General features: G+C 34.2%; 1 protein-coding gene across 4 annotated transcripts in view; it reads right to left on the minus strand.

Moving 5' to 3' along the window:
* Window positions 1–21,572, minus strand: part of LOC145674890 (uncharacterized) — a 148,805-nt gene that overhangs the window by 46,736 nt on the left and 80,497 nt on the right. For 3 of the 4 annotated variants that reach the window (XR_014129053.1, XM_081745141.1, XM_081745139.1), the window contains 4 exons: window positions 15,512–15,613; window positions 9,575–9,676; window positions 5,571–5,663; window positions 2,860–2,952 (listed from right to left, as the gene is read on the minus strand). Coding sequence is in view for 3 of the 4 variants with exons in the window: in XM_081745141.1 (XP_081601267.1) it covers window positions 2,860–2,952; window positions 5,571–5,663; window positions 9,575–9,676; window positions 15,512–15,613 (390 nt within the window). In the remaining variant the exon portion in view is untranslated. The remainder of the gene's footprint in view (window positions 1–2,859; window positions 2,953–5,570; window positions 5,664–9,574; window positions 9,677–15,511; window positions 15,614–21,572) is intronic. The other variant, XM_081745140.1, reaches the window with a different exon arrangement.

The following is a 21,572-nucleotide window of genomic DNA, read 5'->3' on the forward strand; positions in this document are numbered from 1 at the left end:
TGACTCTTTTGTGAAATATAATAGATCTCCATGACTTTAAAGTACTTCCTGACTTTCATGGTCAGAGGGAACCCTGTACTATCATTTTCCTAACTGGATTGCATTTGCACATGACAAACTATTTGCTTTATACTTTTATTTTATTTATTTATTGTTATTTAACACGTAAAATTTTTGTGAATATAAACAAACTTGTATATTTTGGCACAATGCCTGTGTTCACTGCTGAAGATTTATTCTGAGTGTAAATAACGCTGCGCAATGTTAATTATTTCTAAAGTTTCTGAGTCATGAAATTAGCTCCGTAACAGATTGTTTAGGTCAGTGCTACGTTTTCTGGTACGCAGTACCTAATTTCAATGACCATAACTTGGCAAATATTTCTTGAGGGAAACCTCAGAGTATAAAACCCTTTCAAACATGGTTGCACAATCGTGTTATATGTCAGTGAAGTATAAGATAATAACATGGAAACTTATCTAAAATTAGTAGTCTGAGGCGAAATGGTCTATGTCTATTATGCATAAGCAGCAAATTTCAATGAAATATAAAATACTGTCATATAATTTACTCCATTTTTTTTAACATGGGTAAGATAATTTTATTAAATAGTTCATTTTTCCGAATCTGTATGTTTACTAACGTATTTTCAAATCTTTCAACAATTCAAAGTAACAATGATCTAATTGTAGAATTTTTTGCTAGTTAGCACATATTACTTGCTAGTTGTTACATATACTTTACAAAATAAGTAATAAGGATAATGACAGTAACAATGACGGAAAATGCAACTAATATTTGTGTGTGTGTGTGTGTGTGTAGAACAAATTAACTTCATAACTAAAAATAGCGAATAAATTCATCCTCCAGGAGAAGATATTACGGAGTTGACAAAATTTAGTTTACAAACTTTTCAGTCGAAAGTGTTCATAAATTCAGTTCATCTCAAATCAAAAACTTGTTCCATTTTTGAAGAAGGGAAGAAACTTAAAATGCTGACCGCATTACCTCTCTGTATTGCTAAACTAATACGCTGAAGTAAAAATTGTGCACTTCTCGTATCTCCCGTCTTGAGTTTTAAGTTGAGTCATATAATTTGCCTTATATGTAACAAAATTCATAATCACGTTACCAATTCAGGCATTCAACAAAACAAAAGCTTAAACGGAAAACTAATAAACAGTAAGTTATTTCTACAGCCTTCCTAATGACACGGTCAAACGTTCTAATAATTATTCTACTTACAGGTTACTATTTGCACTTCCTACTTTCAACTCTCCCCTGGAGTCTGGGTCAGGGAGGATAAAAGCAGGAGACAGGAAAATAATATCAGGGAAAATTAAAACAACAGATTAATTAGGGCAGAGAAGTGCTGGGGACACTTTATAAGAATCATACATTCACGTCAAACGATGGAAACGCAGAATGCGCTACGAACGGGTTAATTTGAACATTCTTTTGTACTTTAGGGGAAGGTTAAAAACTCATATTGATATTTTTATTATTATGCCAATGCTGTACGAATATTGTAATTGCTGCTTCCCATTGATCACTCAATCATCTCGTGTCTAAATGTAACTCTTTTTTTTATTTATTGAATAAACAAATTTTAAAACACCAGTCATTTTATTTAATTTCTAGCAACAAATAATATATTCCTACAATTCCAACATATTAGTCTTTCACTAACTATGTACTAAAATGAATAAAATAAACAAGAATAAATAAATATCAATGAATTAAGATTGACAGAAAAAGAGAGGCACATGATATCTTCGATCATTTATAAAAATAAAAAAAAGAAAATTAGGAGAGGCACTTGCCTAATTTTCTCTTTCGTCGATGCAGAACTTCATTCTACAGCTTAAAATAGAATATTTAAAAAGAATGCCGTCCCAAGAACTAAGGTAATCATGTGTGAATACATATATACGAGGAGGTATCGTAAAGTTTTATCACCAAGAAGTTATTAAAATATGATCATGAAATTCTGTCAGTATTATGTTTGGTTCTTATATGCATGATGTTAAGGAAATTAGCTTCTAATGACTGTTATTTTTTTACAGGGTGTGCCAAACGTGACCAAAGTGCAAGATAGGTAAAATTGAGGTTCGCAGTGCGATAAATTTCCTGCATTTCAAGGGTAACAATGCCAGACAAATTCATGACGAAATGAAGGCTGTGTATGGCGATGATTGTCCATCTTATGACATCATTGTAAAGTGAAAAAGGAAATTTCAAACTGGTCATATGTCCCTCACACACGACCCAAGACCTGACGCATGATGCGGACGCTGTGAAGAAAGTATTTAATCCTTGAAGACAGATGTGTAACCATCCAAACAATTATGAATGAAACTGGTCTCAATTACGGTAGTATGTGGAAAATTATCCATGACAAACTTCACACGTCTAAGGTATCTGCGCACTGGAATTCTCGTTTGCTGACACCATTTCAGAAGCACTAACTCATTTATCTCAAGTTGCTGTCGACAAAGCAAGGAGGTGTGGATTCAAGGTATTGCAACATCCGCCTTATTCTCCCGACCTCGCACCCAGTGACTTTTTCTTGTTTTCCCAAATGAAGAGTCCGTTACGTGGTCGCCGTTTTGACAACACAGATGACGTCATTCATGAGTTGGAAAACTGGTTTAAAGCACAACGTGCAGACAATGACGGTATTCGTAAAGTGAAGGAACGCTGAGAGAAATGTGTAAATCTGGGTGATGACTGCATAAAGAGGGGTTAAGAACTACAAATGACAACAATCCCTGTATCCTGATATTTTTACTATGATAATTAAAACTTTACGATACTCCCTCGTATGTAACATATTATGATATAAAGCTAACAACTTACCAGTGGACTTACGATCTTCCATGAGGTGTTGTTGACACAAATCCTTCAGTGCGTCACTAAATTTTTCCTTAAAGTCCTCCAAACTCGGAGAGTCTAAAATAAATGTCAACAATAGGTGATAATGCCGCATCAACAATAAATTAAATTTGACCTAAGTTTCCTTCATTGATAAGTACAGAAAAAAATACGTAAAAGACAAGACAAGCAAATAAATAAAATTAAGTATCCATTTCTTTTCCTTCTTGTTTCAAGGCAATTATATATTAAGGCCCTTCACTACGGCACTTGCGCATATTTTTTTTCTGAATTTCTGTTAATGATCCAATAACAACTGTCAAAATAATTATTCTGGGAAGTAGCTCATTTATCATAAACTTCAAGTAGAAAAAGTATTCATACTGATAATAGATGCTCAAACGAACTGCTTCTTGTCATACACCTTGATTACGCACAGTCACAAGACAGTCGCACTTCCCTCGCCTTTTTTATTATAGAAGTTTTTATATAGTTTATACAATAGATTACAAATGAGCAGTGTCTCTAATAATCCTTTCCTTTATAAACTGGACCTCTTGCTCATAGCAGCGCGGAGGTTGGGGGTTGTTGGTTAGGAACAACTCAACCCGATGCAGCTGGATCTAAAGGAACCTCTTGTTCAAAACAGTGCAGAGGTGGGATAGTATATTCTGCTCAGTGCAGCGCGGAAACAGGTAAGGAACCTTTTCCCCGAAGCAGCGCAGAGATAGGATAGTATCCTCTGCCCAGTGCAATAAGGATACGGGCAAGGAATCTCTTGATCGATGCAGCGCAGAGATGGGATATTATCTCCTGCCCAGTGCAGCGCGGAGATGGGTAAAAAGCCTCCTGCCCGAAGCAGTGCAGAGGTAAGATTAGGGAAGTCTCTCCCGCCAAGAGCAGCTTGGACAGACAGGTAGGAGTAGATCAGTTGATACTGATATCTTCTGCCTCTATGCGTATTTTAAAGCCACTCTTTGGAAGAGAAGACTGTGGAGGGTTTTTTTTCGTGAATTTTCGTGTCCTCGTATTTCTTCATGTCCTCCTTGCATTTCATCGGAAACGGCATCCGCCGGCTGCTTTGTAGTGCTTGTGCTAATGCATGTGGTGTTGTTTGTTAATATGAGGAATATTGCAGTATATAATGCACTGCAAACACTTTCAACAGATCAGCCGCACCGTTAACTTCAAAATATACACTGTTGATCAAATTATTGTAGTATACTTCATCCGCAATATTCACAGTGATCAAAGAGATGAGAACATCAAATCAAGCAAGTAAATTTTGCTGGTCTAAAGCACGCGTTATGAAACATAACAACAATAATGTTTAGTAGCTTACTTAGTATATAGAAATGTAATACCAAACCATGTTCTTACCACGTGTCATGTCTTTACCATGTCTTTACCGTTGTTCAGTAATCTTGGATGAACCCTATTTAGCATATTTCTGGCTATTCTGTGAAGCATCTGACGGAACATTTTGAACTTATGAGACACACAATGCGAAGAGCTTTGTTACATCAACTGGAACAAAACTTTCTAACGAGCATGGCTAAAAAAAAGAAAAAGAAAAAAAGCGCGTCCCTACTGAGCAATAAATTCAGGAAAGGATAAGAAAATTCACGAAATTAATTCCAAAATTTCAAAATCGGTGGAGAGGAATGCTTCGCTCTTGAATTCTGAACCATGACAACGCCTGCCAACCCACTGCTGTTATCACAATTGTACTGTCGAGACAATTCAAACATTTCAATGGGAACTATTCAACCATCCGCCTTACTTCTGACCTTGCGCTCAGCGGTTTTTCATTTTCTTCACATGAAAAGTGGATTGTATAGAAATACAGCACTTGATCGTATAGTTGAGTAATACGAATATAAAACTATACAATAGAATAAAAACAGACAACGACAGAAAATATTATGTCAACTAAGTATGAAATGCGTGAATTAAAAATACTTAAATAATAAAGTAGCGTCTATTCTTCAAATTCATTGCTAAGTCAAGACAAACAAAGTATAGTTTTAAGGTATATAATAATAATAATAATAATAATAATAATAATAATAATAATAATAATAATAATAATAATAATAATAATAATAATAATAATAATAAATCTATTCTTCCAATTTTATGTTTGTTGTAACAAAAGAAATACTAATCAAAGCGCTTCAATACACATTGAATTTTAAACTATTGTGTGTTACAGTTTCGGATATCTACCATATTCTTCATCAGACACTATATAGACATGCTATCCAAAATTCTCTGCCATAATTCATTAATAGGTAAGTCCCTGTCCAGTTCATCAGCTTATCTATTTCTACCTTCTTTATCCAATCTGCTTCTTTCCACGTCCCCTGTCCAGTTCATCAGCTTATCTATTTCTACCTTCTTTATGCAATCTGCTTCTTTCCACTTCCTTATTATTATTCTCTTCTCTATCTCAAATACTTCCATTTTATCCCAATTAATTTCATGATTAGTTTCCTTAACATATATATGTCTGTATCTTCATTTATGTTCTATAGTGTCTATATAGTGTCTGATGAAGGATGTGGTAGATATCTAAACTGTAACACATTATGGTTTAAAATACAGTGTGTGTTGAAGCTTTGATTAGTATTTCGTTTGTTACAATGTCCAATCCAAAGTCACGAATAATGTGTTTAATGTTTGTTGAAACTCACCACTTGATTCCTTATTTTCTTCAACATGCTTGTGACAAAGGTCTCTTAATACACCTAGTAGCTTGTCCTCAAAGTCTGTCAAAGAAGGAAATTCTGAAAGAGCAACAGATTCAAATGCTTACATGTTTAAATAATAAAAAGATTATTCAAGAAGTTGTAAAGGATTCTTTTCTAGATTTTCGCCTACAGTACTTTTTCCTATAATATTTTTAAGATTTCGTTGTTAATTTTAGATTTTATCATAATTGTTTATTTTAAAATGTTTACGTTTACGTCACATAAAATTTAAGAAGTTAAATTTTCTGACTATTCCTAAGCAGATTTTTAAAAGATTCCTGATCGACACACTATTCAATTTCGTAGTTTTGCAAAAATATTCTGTTTTCTTTTACATGTAGTCTTCACCATCTCCATAGCTACCCAACACTCACCTCAGTAGCAAATTTTACCGTAAGTCATTTTTTTTTGGGGGGGGGGAAGGAGGGGATCGCAATCAAAAATTTTCTTCTAGGCCTTATATCTGGAGAACTACATACAGTGTAGCCTAACCCAAACTATCACTTAACTCAGTATGATATGCTTATTCCGTAGAAAATACGAAAACTCGATTCAGGACCGTTAAAAAATTTTGTGGCCTCTGATCCAAAAATTAATTATTGGCCAAAATCACAATCTTTTGATCAATTTTTTAGATCACTCTTAATTTCTTTTTGATTACTTCAGTTCAATTCAAAATACAACAAAATTACATAAACAGTTTTTACTCAAATATTTTGCAAAGATACTGATTAAAATAATGTAAAATTACATTTCCATTTTATGAACAATGTCCTATCTTATGCTAGAGCAAACCACAGTAAATGTCAACAAATCATGCCGCGTCAAATAAAGTGTTTACAACGCAAAAGAAGCTACTAAGAATGTGTAGTTGGACGTTCGGAAACGATATGTGGTACGGAGGGAGGCGCTTTACAGATCAAAGACGCGGACATTGAGAAAAGCTCAAAAATCCAAGCTGGAACCATTTGAAATGTAATGTTGGCGCAGAATGCTGCGCATATCATAGATCAAAAGGAAAAGGAATGAAGACGTACTAAAGGAACCTAATGAAGGACGACAGATCATGAGGATAATAGGAAAAAGAAGAAACAGCATGCTTGGCCACCTTATTCGGCACTCCGATTGGATCACTGTGCTGATAGAGGAAAAGACAGAAGGAAAACCAGGAAGAGAAAGACCAAGGATAGAATATCTAGATGCAGTTACGAAGAAGAGACCTTATCAAAGTATAAAACAGCTCTCCCAAGGGAGAGAAAAGTTTTAAAATTTCTATGTTGCCCACCAACTTATGGTTGAGGAGAGAAAGAAGAAGAAGAAGAATGTTACCAGTTCGCATTCATACACCCAACAGAGCATTCTTTCAGTAGCTAAGTATCTTACCATTATCGTGTATACATATATTCTCGAAAAAGCATCATATATACATACAAATACGAAAATATCAATTAAAATTCCGACTTACATCAATACCATACGATACCATCAATCATATCCATATACGAGACTGCAGGTTAACAAAAACCCAAAATTCGATACATCACATAGGAATAAAATTATATAATTTAAGCAAATGTCAAGTCCGCAATAAGAAAAGTAAAAGCATTGTTACACAATCATTTGTTCTATAACATAGACGATTACCTTCAAACAGACATTTCTGTGTAACTGGAAGATTAAAAATTAAGTTGTATCGAGCAAAATTATTATAAACGATAAACGAGTATTTAAAAATTATTCAATGTTTTGTTATAGTATAATTGCTGACGTCAGTTTTCTTTTTACTCTATAGTATCAGGTAAAGTATTATTATTCGATATGAATAAAGAACTGTGCATGTGCTGAAGCGATGTGAACTTGGCTGCTTGAACTCCCCTTCACTGATAACATTCTGTGCACGCCACTGCTTCAGATGCCCTTTATTTCCATCTTGGCATCGAAATCGCATTACAAGTAGTTTGACTGATTATACCCAGTGGATGACTACTGACATTTCTATAATTTCGATCACGCACCAATATTTTTAAAAAGATGGAAGAAACTAGTTGGTTGGAGTTCAGTGACCCTTTGCAGCACCGAATCTACGTGAGATGGATACATTCTCAGAAATATTAACAGACAAATGATTTTAAACAAAAGGCTTAAAATCAAATAACTTAACATAATTCATTCAATTAAATTCAAACGCAATTAAAAACAATTTAAGGTATTTGTCACAGGTGATCATGTCTGATAAATAAATAAATTTATTATCTATTCCATGTATCGCTATGTTACGTATAATATTATTTATCATATCATACATAGGTAAAGAGATAACAAAATCCGGAAAAATGCGGATATGTATATGCTTACTATATTGGGTAACATGTGGGTATGAACATAAATTTTGTTTGATTAGCTTTGCAACAGAAGTTTTTGATATTAACAGGAATTAAATTATTTAACCACTCACTAGTACATTTAAAACTCATAGATGAAATATCAGTTTTATAGGAAGGCATTAAAAGAAATACCTAATTCACAGTAATTTTTGTTGGATTAGGATTAGGAATTAGATTTCTGGGCTTTCGGCGTCTATAGCCTGTTAGTCTGTCACATATGAGGGATGACGTCCTTCAATGATCACACTGCCCGGGGAATCGGGGAGGAAGAAAGGAATGCGGAAGGAAGGAAGCGGTCTAGAACCACTATATTCGGTACTATTCCGGCATTGACCTAGTGTAAATGAGGAAAACCCCCAAAAAAAAAAAACTCTCCTACGATGGATGGCCTGAAGAAGCCCTTATTCGACCAACTAACGATACCGAGAATCGAACCTGGGATCGCTGGCACCAAGAGAGCATTGGCGACTACACTTTACGGAGCTAACAGCATTCAGGAATTTTGAAGCGACAAAACTTCGGATTGAATTTATAATAAAAAGTCTCTTAATCCATAAATCAAATTTATTTTACTGCGCTAGGCCAATTTTATTTTAATTGAAGTAATGTAACGATAGTGTATAGATTCTGTACACGTACTTTGACAACTGCCGATGATATATACCAATGATGTTGAAAAATTAATCTATAAGGTGGTCCGGAAGTGGGCATACCCCCTTTAGTTTCAACAGTATAGTGTTAGTTATAGTAGAATGTCTGTACACAGTTATCTTGCAGTCTTAAGAGTCATGAACATCGGTATGATCACCATGTCGTAGCACAGCTGAATTCGGCGCCAAGTTCTCGCAGATGTTTTGCGGAGATACTCCAGAGTCCCGACGATGAAGACGTGTTCCACAGCTGCTCGTAATTCCTGTGTTGTGTGATATCGAGTGTTTCTTACTTGTTGCTTTATGAACTTCAGAAAGGGTTGTCTGGTGTCGTCAGATCGGGACTTCTTGGAGGCCAGCCAAAAGGAGCTGGTGAAGATGCATAACCTCTTCCAATCCAACACTGTTGTTCCCCAAGCAGAAAACAAACGAATATGGATAGCAATATTGCCAGACTATGCCAAGCAATGTTACCAAACAAATGTGGGTAAAACCTAAAACCGTCAGAAGACACCAATTAGGGGTACGCCCACTTCCGGACCACGCTGTATATAAATAAAAATGAAAGTGACTATGTTTGTGATTTAATAGCTCTTGAACCATCCAACCGATCTCCATCAAATTTTCAACATAGATGGGGTTCGGGCCTGGGATGGTTTTTATACTTCACTTTGACGGTGCATCTTAGGGGAGGGGATATATATATATATAAAGAATTGAAAATGGTCGATATTAGGGTCGAATTCATAGTTCTTGGGGTCTCTAAGTTTTCTCCCCGTGCAAAGAACCGGCATTCTGCTGGTTTGTTATATAAATAAAGGTAACATCAACAGACTAATTACATTACATTGTAAGAGCAATCAATAGTTACTTTTAAAAACAATACATAGACTTATTAATCTTGTTAGTTTACCTCCATTCTGCATAATTTCATCCGTAATTTCTTCATACATTTCTTCCAGTGTTTCGTTCAGTTTCTGTTGAAAATTGTGAGTAGATCGCCAGTCTGACAAAGCTATATAAGCAAACAAAGCATACAATATTATGTGAATTAAGTAAGACACTTCTGTTTAAATACAATTTACGTACACAAATACATAAATTCTCACAATGATGAAAAATACTTTAGAATATAGATTGGTTTCAAGGTATCAAAGAGCGTAAGTAACACTTTTTTTTTTTATAACACTCATGTCCATGTTCACTGAAGACAGATATGAATAAGCGTTTTCAGTATTTCAAAGCATTATGTTAGACTACTTCTGGCAACAATAGATTGCGAATTTAACATATTTATCTTACCCTTGGTATCAGGTAAATCCCAAGAAAATATATATTATTTATCAAATTTGCGAAAAATAAATAAATAAATAAACAACAGAGACTTCAAAGAAAAGCAACTCTATAGGGTAGACTTACAGGTTCAATGTTCCAAGGTAACTAACTTGTAACTAACTAACTAACTCTGTAGTCTATGGAAACCGGAGCGTCAATGCAACATTTACAAACGTCTCCATTGACTTCTGTCCTTACCAACTGGATTCAATTTCTACTTTTATTCCAATTTCTGCGGGATCCGTCTTAATATTGTCCTCCCATCTGCGCTTAGATCTTTCTAATGGCTTTCTTCCAAAGGATTTCCAGTCAAGAACTTAAAACGTTCTTACTTTCTCCCATTCTGGTTACATGACATTCCCACTTGAGCCTCCTACATTTAATTACCCTAACAATGTTAGACAAGCAGTATAAATTACGCAGTTCCTCGTTATGAAGCTTACAATCAGTTTTGTTGCCTTTCTTGTGAATTGAAATAATGATTGATTCTTTTCACTCTTGTGGCAATTTCTCCTTGTTGCAGATGAAGAGAATGAGTTTGTATATCTCGTTCCACAACTTTTTCTCTCCAGCTGAAATTAGCTCAGCAGGAATTACGTCTACACTAGGATATTCGTGCTTATTTAATTTATTTATAGCAATCGCTACCTCTGTTCGGATAGGTCTTGGAATATGAACTTCTGTTGTATACACTTCCCTATCTCCAGTTTATTATTATTATTATTATTATTATTATTATTATTATTATTATTATTATTATTATTATTATTATTATTATTATTATTAAGCGCATGTTGAGTAAATTGTCAAAGAACTCTTTCCATCTATTCAAAATACTATTCGTATCCATGGTACTATTCCTATCTTCTGCTTTCTTTAATATATACGTGCGAGGTTGATAGTCCTTTTTAAATCCTCGTGCTTTTATAGATGTTTGCCCTTTTATTTTTATTTATTAATTTTTTACTATTAACTTTAAGCTCAATAATTTTAGCTTTTAATCATGTTTCTCTGTTCTAAAAGATTTGGAAGTTTCCCACCTGATGTCAATGAAATTTTCTATTGTTCGTCTTTTGTAGCCAAGACAGTTTTGCCTATTTTCTCTTCTTTTCTAGTTTAATGTATTCCTGATTGAGCTATAGTTTGTTGCTACGTATTTCTGCGCGCCCCAATTTTTCTCTTTCTGAAATTTTAACGTTACTCCTAATTTTAACCCAAGTATCCTCAACACTAGTGCATTCCGATCTTTCTAAAACCGAGAATCTATTCGACGTTTCAATCTGGTATTCCCATCCTGCCTAACCCTCTAATTTCTACCTGCTCTACTTCTTTGTAAAAACTGTCCTTTATGTCATCATCTTTATCTTCTGTTGCTGCACGTATATTTAGAACAATAATATCGCACCACAAACCTTGAAGAGCAATAAAGGGACGTCTATCATTAACAAATTCAATATGCTTAATTGCTGATGTTATTCGTTTGTCAATGAAAAGCTTCCTAGCTGGTGACTTTTATCTCCTTTCCCATATAGAAAACGTAAAGTTTCAGGTTTGCATCGCTTTCGTTCCTTCGTATCTAACTTGAACTCCTACTAGGTCTATCCTATATTTCTCTAACTTACTTATCATGGATTTTAACGCTTCTACCTTACATGGAGACTTCTCATATTTCATGTACATTTTATTTACTTTGCTGAGGTCGTGCCAAGTTATCGGTCCTGGTCCAGGGCTTCTATGAATGTTTCGGAACGAGTGTCTTTTATTCATTATGAGATTGTTAGCCTCACGCCAAACCCTGAAGCCAGAGGATTACCCCTTGTCGTCTGTCCGGGACCGCTTATTTAATATATTCGCACTAACCTTCATATCGAAAGGCCTTCTCCTCGATTCACAACCTGAGGACGTGCCACGCTGTGGTGACAGGAGCCCGCGTTACATGTAGCTTATAAATAAAAATTGTTACTTTTAGGTGCTCCGAAATAAATAACCGTTTCCCACACTACATAAACAACTGTTTATGAGACGAATACCTTGTTTAAACTAGTTTGTAAATTCGTTGATACATATACCCACGTGATTAAAATTAATAAGAACGAAGTTAAGCAGTAATCTTATTACGTAACCATTGTCATTTATATGTTTATTCAATTTACAGATCATAGTTGTTAATTCATAATTGCAATTTTTCTTATTTGGTGATTTTTGTGAGTAGTACATTTTTAAAGATAAATTTTACATATTATTGATAGAAAAAAATACAATTTCTACGGTAAGATTCACTACTTTCATGTCTATCTTCAGGAAACATGGGGGTGAATATAATAAACACAAGTAAGTTTTTAAAATAAGACATTTCACTAGCAAATTTTAAATCAAATATGTATAATCGTCACAACCTCCTCAATGAAATACCAAATTCCCGTGATAATTACGGGTTCTTTTTAAGGACCTTTACATGAAGCACATTGAGCTTCCCAAACACAGGAATAAATGTTTTGTCATCTATATTTACTTCAATTTTCCCAAATACTGGATAAATAAATTTCTATCTTTATTACATATTATAATCATTTACCTATGTAACATCAGAGGTCTTATAAATAATTCTCCAAATTGTTCTCGTCTAATTTTTATATTTTTCTGTCAACAGATGGCAACGCTGTCAAATGTATGGTTCCTTTTCCAGGTACTATTAAATTCACTGTTTCTTACACCCCGGTGTCCGCCAACATACCTTAACTTTCATGGATTATCTGTGGTTTTATGAGAAATGACTTTTTCCTTGGTCATTATCAAACAGTGATTGATTATCAGCTCAGACTTGATGTATTTTCATATTTACGCTTAAGCTTGCCCATATGAATTTCTTTACCTTTCTTTAGCAGAGAGATTCACGCCTCACATCATCTACACATATTTATATACACCCTGTATAATGTATCTTGTAATCGTCCACATGTTGATAAGTGTAGATTTATTATTATCATTTTTAATATATTATATTACTTACATTTAAAAAATGAATGACTAATGAATATAAAGTAATACATTCTCATTCGTGACCACTATAACGAATAATTCGGCATAAGATCGTCAGCATTGTTGATACCATAGAACGAGATTTTTCTAAAAGTTTTGCGGAGAGAAGTGGGCATTGGAGATTTTGAAAAATCAGCAAGAAAGTGGTCTCATTATAAAAATGTATAAAATATACTTTACTCAATTATCCAGTAGCGATCTATCTCGGGGTCAAGGGGACTAGGCTCCCTCAGTTATTTGAGTGACAAAAATAATTGAAGCTATTATTTACACATTTTTAAAATCCACCCCGCCATTTCTTACCTTGTAGATCCGCCACTGTAGTTACCTCCCTTAAAAGTTATTTTGTGCATTTTATGAATTAATAAATTTCAACTTTACAATGACTTCAAGCCAGGCACGCAGTTAGAACATTATGATAAGAGGCTAGGATAATTTTGGGAGGGTAACTTGCCTTATCTATAGTTTCTTACTATATAAATGCTATTATTATGAAATAATGTTCCTTAATAAGCTAAATAGAAACAAAATGGTTTGAAATTCATTGAACAATTAGCACATTAAGTATAATTTTAACAGGTTTTGAAAATTTAAAATAGACTACAGACTGCATACCTAATTATATTAAGTAAATATACAGAACATCTGCCTGTAAGAGACAAAATTATCTGGTACTTTAATAAAATAAAACAAAAAAATACCACAGCACTCAAATTAAGACAATGAATGAAATGCTGGTTCCAACAAAATACTTGGATTTCTGGAAACAAAAAAAATGACTAAAATTCTTCCCTCCAGCGGTACAAGAAATTGTTGATAAGTCAGTAAGGGCAGAAATATCCACAATGAGGAATTAAATAAATGAAAACACAAATAAAAATTAAAAAAGAGGATAATACAAGTAAACAAATAATACAAATAAAGTCTGTCTCCTTCTATTGGAGAAATAATGAGCAAACCATTGAAATTTTAAAGTGTTTCTAAATTACACCGACAATTAAATAGTTTTTGTTTCCTTCTTTCTTTCCTTTCTTTTTCTTTTTTGTAAGTGCAAAAGCTATACGAATTCTTTGACTGCTTCTTTTCGGAATATATATTCTTATTATACGAGGAGCAATCAAAAACTTTCCGGAATTCTGCTGTAGCTCTTGATTACCACAATATAAGTACACATTTACTTAATCGCCGTCAAAGTTGGCACTTTCGGAACACGTACGCATTTGTTCCACCGCTCATGCGATTGATGGAAACACCGACGAAAGGGCTTCTTTGGTATCTTCCGAAGTTTAGCCGTCGCGTTACTTGTGATCTCTTCTACGTTGGCGAAATGGAAGAGGCCCAGTTTTAGCACTGGGAAGAGCCAAATATCCGACGATGCTCAACTGCTTTTAAGACTATCAAACTGTCTAAATCAGATTTTCCCAAATTTGTACATGAACTTGACGTTTGCACGTTGCTCGATCTGTGAAATTGTACTGTACCAACTGATCATTACTCACTCATCCGTTCATCTACACTACTTGTACACTGCCAAACTTGCCAGTTTCATAAATTAGGCACTCTAAGGACTGTACACACGGAAAAGAAAGTATTTGACAGTTGACAAACTTCTCGGGAACAAATGAATTAATTTGGATTTTTTTTTATTGTTTTTATCCTTGTTAGAATAATTATAACTTGACAACTTGCCAAAGTCGGTACTCTAATAGGTTAATTTATTGTTGAGTTATTAGAAGAAATTTTGTCAACTGAAGAATACTTTCCTTCGTGACTGTACTAAAGAAGGTTCACTGCGATTGCATCAGAAATGTGAAAACTACAACAGCATTCCAGGAAATTTCTGACTGGCCCTCGTAAAGCCAAGACGCTTCACTCTCTTTGACACTCTCCCAATAATTCACAGCCAGGCTAACAGATGTCACTAGCTGAGCTGCCTCCTATCTGACGCCAAGATATGTCACAAATGTGCAGACAATTTGCAGACGAGCAGAAAACTTGACAGGAGGGGTGATAACTAATATATATATATATATATATATATATATATATATATATATATAGGGTATTTCAAAACAACACTGACAACGCTTGGGAGGTGATTCCTGACACCAAGATAAGACAAAAAGTATAGACCACCTTGGGTGCACAAATGCTTCCTTTCGGAGTTATAGGCTGCCGAAAACGAAAAAAAAAAAAAAAACTTTAAGCGTCTATAGCTCCAAAACCATGGGACCTACCGCAGTCGGATCAAGACTTCACTTAAGAACTAGTATGTGCCCTACCCAAATATCCATGTTTCAGAATCCTGTGGTACTTTCGCAACAATTTTTATAGAGGTAGTTGGAGAGTACTTCAAATTATATGCCCGTAGCAAAACTCCCTCTATAAAAATTGCTTCATGAGTACAGCAGATTGTAACTATGGGTCTGCTTCAAACATGTAAACATTTTTATTGAAAACAATTAACTAAGCTTACCTTCAGCAAGTTCCATTTCTTCAGAGAATTCTTCGTACAGATCGTTCATCTGATGACCTACGTCTTTGTGAAAGTTACATAATGGGATCGTACTTCCTGAATCTGTAAACACAACAAAATAAAACAAACACAAATCTATCACTATTTTTGGAAAGAAAATTCCTATCTTATTATTATTATTATTTATTTCATTTAATTAATTAATTATTTTTTTTATCCACATAGAGATATACTGATACATATACTTCTTGTAAGTTCCTACATCTTCAAATACAGAGTGAGTGACTCGCTCTCGACCCCTGACTTTATCTTAAAACCTGACTTTATCTTAAAAAGATAAAATTTTCAACTTCACCTCATCTTACGCAACATGGTTTTCTTACTGATAGATAATATACATCGCATTGCCCCAAATCAAATAATTTTCACGGAAATCTTAACAATTTCTAGGAAACATGTACTTAACTTTGTTTTCCTATGATGGATGAGTTTACCCCTTTCCTCTTGCTAATTTGAAGCTCAAACAACAAGGGTAAAATCTTAAGTATGAAAGAAAGTACAGACTAGGGATTTTAGGAAACTGTTCATGATTTTTATTTTGTTTTTAAATTCGGCGAGGGGAAAGGAATTTCAAACTCAAGCCTGGATTTTCACTGGGTATGATTAGTAAGCCTCAAAGAAAATGTACAACATATTGCATTAAATTTTTTAAAAAGTGGGAGAAATTGGCTGGTTGGTGGCGTGTTGTTTGCCACGACTCGATTTTGTGTTGTTTGCCACGATTTTGCCACAGTCTTTGCATTCCGATCTTATCCGATCTGATTATCGTGAAGATGCGCACACACTTGGAGTGAAAGGAAGGGTTGCCAGGCACTTTTGTTTTTGATCCCCTGGGACAAGTGGTAAGTGCTCTTGTCTTTGAGGGGAGAGAGAGAGCTCATTAGACTCACTGCTGAAAGAGAACATTAAGCTCGAAACAAATGAACACAAAACATCATTAATATCACAATAGCTTATTAAATTGATGTAATTGCATTTTCTCTCTTAACGGATTCCTTAATATCATCTCCTGTTACGTAAAGTTCTGTTTTTCGTTATGCTACGCGACTAAAGAACTGGGTGTTATATACTTAAGAAAAATGAAATGAAATATTTCCGTTATATGTTCCACGCTTATGCTGTGTAAGCTAAAGGATATGATGAGAATGAATAAAAAATAATGTATTGGAGAAAATGGGAGGAAACAGAGGAACTCCGAGAAAACTCAGGCACACGGTGTTTGCCCACCACAAAGCTCAAGCTTCTGAGATATTTCCTCAGATCATCTATTCTCTCAGATGATGAAATATTGACTATATCCTATCATGAAGTCTTATAGAGATTACATTTTTTTTTTCTTCTGATGAATCCTCTGCATTTCCATTCTTCTGCAAACATTAAAATTAAACATGGCACCTTCACAAGGCTAAAAATGTGCGGAGAGGTTCTGGATATCGTTTTGTTTAAGCGGTTACGCCAACCTTCTACGGTATTATTTGTTCGATGCCTCTGCTACAATTCCAACTTTCCATAGGAAGATTTGGATTTTCCAGACGTTGATCAGTAAAGTAATCGTTGAAATCCTTGATTTCTTGTCAAGTCGGGCAGTTCTCGATGATGATCAACCAACTATAAGGGATATATTCTACTGGTATTAGGGCCAGTGCTGCACACATCTGAACATGATGGCGAACTTCCTCATTCTTAAGATAATCATCGACTAGCTCTACTTTCCGCCAGATGCTCTGGTTGAAGTGTTAGTTGAATCCTTAAATCCCTGCATTTGGAAAGGTAAAACGTAATGCACTAACTGTAAACGTAATCACGTAAAACGTAATCACGTAAATTCACCTTCAAAATTCTTGGATGATTTTGTTCACACCAAGTTTTTTACAAATGAAAATAGATGTCTGTATGTGTTCTCTGTTTTATCAGAGAGCAAAGGGTACAGACATAGCCACTTCATCTTTGAAAATCATAGATACTAATTTACAAACTTCTCTGTGTGTGTGTGTGTGTGTGTGCTCTCTCTCCTTGCACCTTGTAAATCGCGTTTTTACTTCACAATCTAGGAAGTCACGTATTTTCTCTTAGGACGGCTACAGTTTCATCCTCTGACTTTGCTGTTCCTAGACAGCCTTGTTTTTTCTATTTACACACAGTTGAAAAAAAGTAACATGCATTACTTTAATGACATAATGTAAGAATGCAGATTTAATTTAATGATGAAAACAATGGAGTACCATTTTTCTGTTTTTTATAAGACTAAACGTGTTTCATTTTTGTCTCTTAGAAAAGCGCATTCTTAAGGACATTTATGTGTATATACTAAAACTTAAGAGCCTTTCTCATATACTTATCTTCTGATATTCAAGATAAACAGGTTAACAGGTTATTGCTATGTAGGTCATGAAAAGCCCTTACAAAGGACTAAGTAGAGAGAAGAATTCTAGAAACAATTGTAATTATTACATATTACTGAATTTATTAAATTGTTCATATTATTACTATATGTGCATATACTAAATTTTGCACAGGAAATATGAATATGAACATGAATGTAGGGTAAATGTACTTACAGTCAACAATTCCAGAAATGTCAATCATGTAGCATATTAAAGCAAACCCAAACAAAAATCAGAAACTAACTAACTAACTCTATGGCCTATGGAACCCGCAGGTTCAGTGCCGCGTTCACAAAAGCTCTCCACTGACTTCTATCCTTAGCTAATTGCATCCAGTTTCTACTTTGTATTCCTATCTCTGCGAGATCCATCTTAATATTATCCTCCCATCTGCGCCTAGGTCTTCCTAATGGTCGTTTTCCTATGGGTCTTCCAGTCAAGACTTTGAAAGCGTTTCTACTTTCTTCCATTCTAGCTACATGACCTGCCCACCTAAGCCTCCTAGACTTGACGACCCTAACAATGTTGGGTAAGCCGTATAAACTATGTAGTTCCTCGTTATGAAGTTTCCGCCATTCCCCATTCTCGTTCCTCTTGGGTCCGAATATTCTTCTCAGGATCCTGTTCTCAAATACTTTCAGTCTATGTTCTTCCCTCAGAGTAAGTGACCATGTTTCGCAACCATACAGAACAACAGGCATGATTATCGTTTTATATATTTTAAGCTTCAAATTCTTCGACAGAATTCGCGACGACAAGAGATTTTGAACCGAATAGTAACACGAATTCCCTGCTTTTAGTCGACAGAGTTCCTAAATTTTTATTTTGCTTTCTTATTCTTTAGGGAGTCTATGTGTGGAAAGTTACTTTTGTTTTCTGTATTTGACTTTTAGAGTCTGGAGCCTCAGAAGTGTTGTTCCAATATGGCATGTGGTAGAAGAAATGAGGTGTTTACTACTACTACTATTACTATTACTATTACTACTACTACTACTACTATTGCCACTACTACTATTACTACTACTACCATTACTATTAATACTACTATTACTACTACTACTATTAGTGCTACTACTATTGCTATTACTACTACTATTACTACTACTATTACTATTACTACTACTATTTGTACTACTACTATTACTATTACTACTACTATTATTACTACTACTACTATTATTACTACTACTACTACTATTACTCTTACTATTATTACTACTGCTACTACTACTATTAATACTACTACTACTGTTACTATTACTACTACTACTACTACTACTACTACTAATAATAATAATAATAATAATAATATTATTATTATTATTATTATTATTATTATTATTATTATTATTATTATTATTATTATTATTATTATTATTATTATTATCGCTTCTCGGCCTTTGACCCCGTGGTCACTCATTTTCTTTAAGGTCTTCCTTTCTTTTCTGGCCAATTTCCATCTTTGAGTGACTGTCCCTGCCTCCTCGTGGTTGGGCTGGTAACACTGTGGGCAGTAAGTCGGCCTTCCAACCTTTATGGTGGGAAGTGTGTCGCAGAAGGGCTCGCAGTGGCTAAAAGGGAACTACTATCTGTTCTCTTTATACATCTCACTTTGTAGGCTGGGTCGTGTGGTCTTTTTTAGATCCTAATGCAGGTCGAGAAGCGAATTTTTGTGAATATTGTGTAACGTTGTGTAATTTTGTTCATTTTGTTTAATTTGTTTAATCTCTTTTAGTTCTCACATTAGGGCCAGGAATGTGTAGAAATGTCTTGTATATATATATGTAATTATATAACCTATTCAATAGACAATATATTATGGCTCCTACTGGCGAGAATTGTCCTTTTTGTAGTCAGCCCGTTTATGGTAGACAAAAGTCCATCAAATGTAATACTTGCTTAATGAAGTGTCATTTTGTATGCGTTGAATCTTATTCGAAAATGGACAGTAGTTCCATTCAGCTATCTGAATTCTTATGTAATAATTGTATACAGGGCGAAAGGGTTTCTGAAATATCTTATAAAGAGGGTAACTTTGGTGATTTTGAAAAGTCAAATTTTGAAAATTTTGAGAAAATTTTTGAAAATAAATTGAATGATCTGAAGAGAATATCTTTAAGGGAATTTGAAAGTTTGAAAGAGGAAATAGTGCAATTAAGGTCTCAAAATGAAAAACTTAATGAATTACTTGTGAATAAATCCTGTAATTGTTTGAGGAAGGTATCAGTTGAACCTTCTCGTAAAAATCCTAAGGTTGTAGATATAAGTGATCCTAATCATTTCCCTGAATTAACTAGAAATGAGAATATACAATTTGTAGACTCTAATCAGGAAGAAGTTGAGTTTGATGTGAACAAAGATCAATGGGTTCAAGTTATTTCACGTAATGAAAGGAGATTAGAGAATAAAAGACCAAGAGAGACAGATAATAGTGGGAATTTGAGTACCGGCTTACATAAAAATCAACGTAAGTTGACTTCTGGTAGTGGTTCTGATAAAATTGATTTGGTTGCTAAAAGTAGAAAAAGGGCATTATTTGTTACTAGATTTGATCCATCAGTAAAAGAAAGTGATGTTGAGTCTATTGTGAGTGATAGAAATGTAACCTTTGTCAAATGTACTAGATTAAAAACTAAGTATGATACTTATGCCTCTTTTCATGTTGAAGTGTTTGAATCTGACTTTGGGATTATTAATGACCCCATGATTTGGCCCAGTGGCATATTAATTGGTCCATTTTATGGCAAACTTTTAATAACTAATTCTGAAAATCAAATTAATAATGTTAATAACAACAACTAGTTCAATATGGAAGTCCATATTTTGTACCAAAATGTTCGAGGACTTAGAACAAAAAGTAATATATTCTTTTCTTCTGTTGCCGACTGTTCTTTTGATATTATTGCTGTAACTGAGTCTTGGTTTAGTTATAAACAGCATACTGATGACTATTTTCCTGAAACTTATAAATGTTTTCGCTCCGATAGGAATTATACTGCTGATCAGTGTAGCAGAGGGGGTGGTGTTTTGCTAGCAGTTAAAACAAATATAAATTGTCAAAGGAGATTTGACTTGGAATCTGAAATTGAGTGCGTTTGGATTGAGATTGATACGTCTAATGGAAAAAAAATTATTAGTGGCATGCTGTTATTTTCATCCAACTTATTCAGTTACAAGTTTTACGAATTATCTTAATTATATTGTTTCCAAAGTTAACTTTTTGAACTATGAAATAGTGATTATTGGTGATTTTAATATATCCAAAGTTGACTGGACGAATAGAAATCTATCTAATGATATAAACTATTATTCTAAAACCAAGGCTATGAATTTGAACGTTGTTTCAGGGACATCTGGTCTTGATTTAATTTTGTACAACACTTATGTTCAATCTAATAATTCAATAGTATCTTTGGTCCCGCCTGATCAGTATCATGATCCGATTGAGATTACTGTTAAATTATTATCTCTAATACTGGAGATACCAAGAGATAGCTTTTTGTTATATCAAAAGGGTGATTATCTTTCTCTATGTAAAGAAATCGAAGGGTTTCCCTGGGCCAATATTTTGTTGAATACAGATATTGATCTTGTTGCTCAAAATATTAATGATGTTA

The sequence above is a fragment of the Thermobia domestica genome, chromosome 18 (genome assembly GCF_964235325.1).
Source record: "Thermobia domestica chromosome 18, izTheDome1.hap1.1, whole genome shotgun sequence".
NCBI classification, from domain to species: Eukaryota; Metazoa; Arthropoda; class Insecta; order Zygentoma; family Lepismatidae; genus Thermobia; species Thermobia domestica.